Source organism: Aplidium turbinatum, chromosome 7 (assembly GCF_918807975.1).
Source record: "Aplidium turbinatum chromosome 7, kaAplTurb1.1, whole genome shotgun sequence".
NCBI classification, from domain to species: Eukaryota; Metazoa; Chordata; class Ascidiacea; order Aplousobranchia; family Polyclinidae; genus Aplidium; species Aplidium turbinatum.
In genome coordinates, this window is record NC_137478.1 from 6,832,906 (window position 1) to 6,834,916 (window position 2,011).

Here is a 2,011-nt window from a genome sequence, read left to right on the forward strand (position 1 = left end):
TCAGAAAACAGTTGTTATTGTATAATGCGTTGAACTCGTGGGGCGGACTTGATATTTCTGGAATGTTTCAGAGATTCTTTTTGCACTTGTCGACCACGGAAAGAATCTCAGCCTGTGATCAGCAAACGAGAAAACAACAGCTATCATACTGATGCCTGTGGTAAAACAGGTTACGAGTTCAATAAATAAAATAGAACCTCTAGGTGGATGAACATATTTTATAATAAAAAACAATATGTCTGAAAGAATGCATACTAAAGTGCTGATGACAAGTCGAATAATAAGTTTCTTTAGCTGTATTTGCTTGAATTTCTTTTTTCGAAAATGCTGCGCTAATGGGTAAAACACTAACCCAAAAAGAAGGAACTGCACTAAAGTGGAGCCAACGAAAAGGACGTAAGAAGTCGCAGTAAAAACTTTAGAAAATAATTTTGCATTGGTGGCATAACATCCCAAGGGTGAGGAGGAGTATCTTCCGTATGTCCACTGCAGTGACATCAATACAATTTGAAAACTGACAATTCCAATAATGGAAATCCAGCTGATGATTTTAGCTCTACATGACGAGGGCTTGTTGTAGAGAAATAAGTGCCTGATCCACAAAACCGCATAAGGAAGGATTTTGTTCATTCCATGGAAGAAGAATGACAAAAACAAAGTTCCATTGCAAAGCACAGTTGAAATATGTCCCGTTCTTAGCTGAATTTCTAACATCAAAGTTCGTAACAACAAAGAAAACATCATAAGCGTACAAATGATGTTTGTTCTGTTCAAAGCCAATGTATTATGCTTCAACCGGTACCACAAAGCAACCACAACCAAATACATATTTACAGGAAGAAGAACTGCCGCCATAATATCTTCCACTGGTCGATTTCCTTGAAAATAGATGGATTGATTTTTACGTTGAAGCATCATCATTGTAAAATTATATGGAATAATTTTATTCGTATGCATTTGGGAAGTCTGTGTTTGGTCCATGCTTGTCACAAACGGTTATGTAGCTAACAAATTTTAAGAACTAGTAGGTCTATAGACCACAAGCTGAATAGCTTCCTAAAAACAAATTCGACGTATAATTGGCCTGTTATTTAAACCTATGTAGGCTATTATCGTATCGAACAAGATAATATGACCTGCATTACGATAAAAAACAATATATAACCAATAGCTACCCACCCAGACAGCAAATCAATTGTTTTTTATGCTGATTCAATGTCTGCATACTTTGAATTAATGTAAAAACGGTTGATTTGCTGTCAGGGTGTTCTACAGTTTGTTTGCTAAAAAGCATTGTATAATTGAATTGCTGTCGGCCTACTAGCCTATATACATAATTAAATTTCCAATCTTCAAAGTTAAACATTTAATTATCTTACGTGTTTATCTCACCTACAAAATTCAGAAAACCATATACTGGCACAGTGGCACTTTATAGTTTGAAGTATTCAAAAGATTGCGTTGTAAAGTAATACATTTTAGCTGGAATCGGTCTAAAATTCAATACGGTACTTCCTAAAAGCACTGCATAATGGAACAGGCTTTCGGAAGGCAATATTAGAAATTGTAGCTTAGCCTACATAACACACGCAATCGTTTGTACAAGTAGGCTATATTCAGAGATGTACTTATACGCCGCAAATTCTACGCCGTAGACTTGCGGCGTAGACTTTTTGTTTGCGCTAACGCTTACGGCCTCATTGTTTTGGATAGTTGTCGTTTGAGGCTACGCCGTAAAGTTTTCGCGTTATTTAGCGCATAGCGTCAACGCATACTTTTTAATGTCTTTTTTTCGCTATAACACTACCTTCCAGCGCTGCAGTTGAAAGAATGTTTTCAATGGGCAAAGCAGGGAGTCGAACCGAACCCGAACCGGATTTTTGTAAACCGGTTTTGGTGCGATTTTGTCTGAACCTTAACCGGAACTAAACCGAAAATTTGAGTTAGCTTAAACCCTAACCGAACCCGAACCGGTTGAAAAAAGCGGTTCACTCCAGCATTACGTCATTGT

The 2,011-nt window shown here is 37.2% G+C and overlaps 1 protein-coding gene across 1 annotated transcript; it reads right to left on the minus strand.

Moving 5' to 3' along the window:
* Positions 1-921, minus strand: LOC145774409 (uncharacterized). Its single transcript, XM_082585662.1, has 2 exons — positions 753-921; positions 1-155 (listed from the first exon to the last, which is right to left on the minus strand). The coding sequence occupies exons 1-2, from the start codon at positions 919-921 to the stop codon at positions 1-3; spliced, it is 324 nt and encodes a 107-aa protein (XP_082441788.1).
* Between the last annotated feature and the right edge of the window lie 1,090 nt (positions 922-2,011).

Bases quoted from the DNA above. Each gene is read 5' to 3' on its own strand.
- LOC145774409 (XM_082585662.1), bottom strand. From the start codon at position 921: ATGATGATGCTTCAACGTAAAAATCAATCCATCTATTTTCAAGGAAAT. The intron at 156-752 runs GTACGCTTATGA...GTTTTACCACAG, and splicing joins GAACAGAACAAACATCATTT to GCATCAGTATGATAGCTGTT.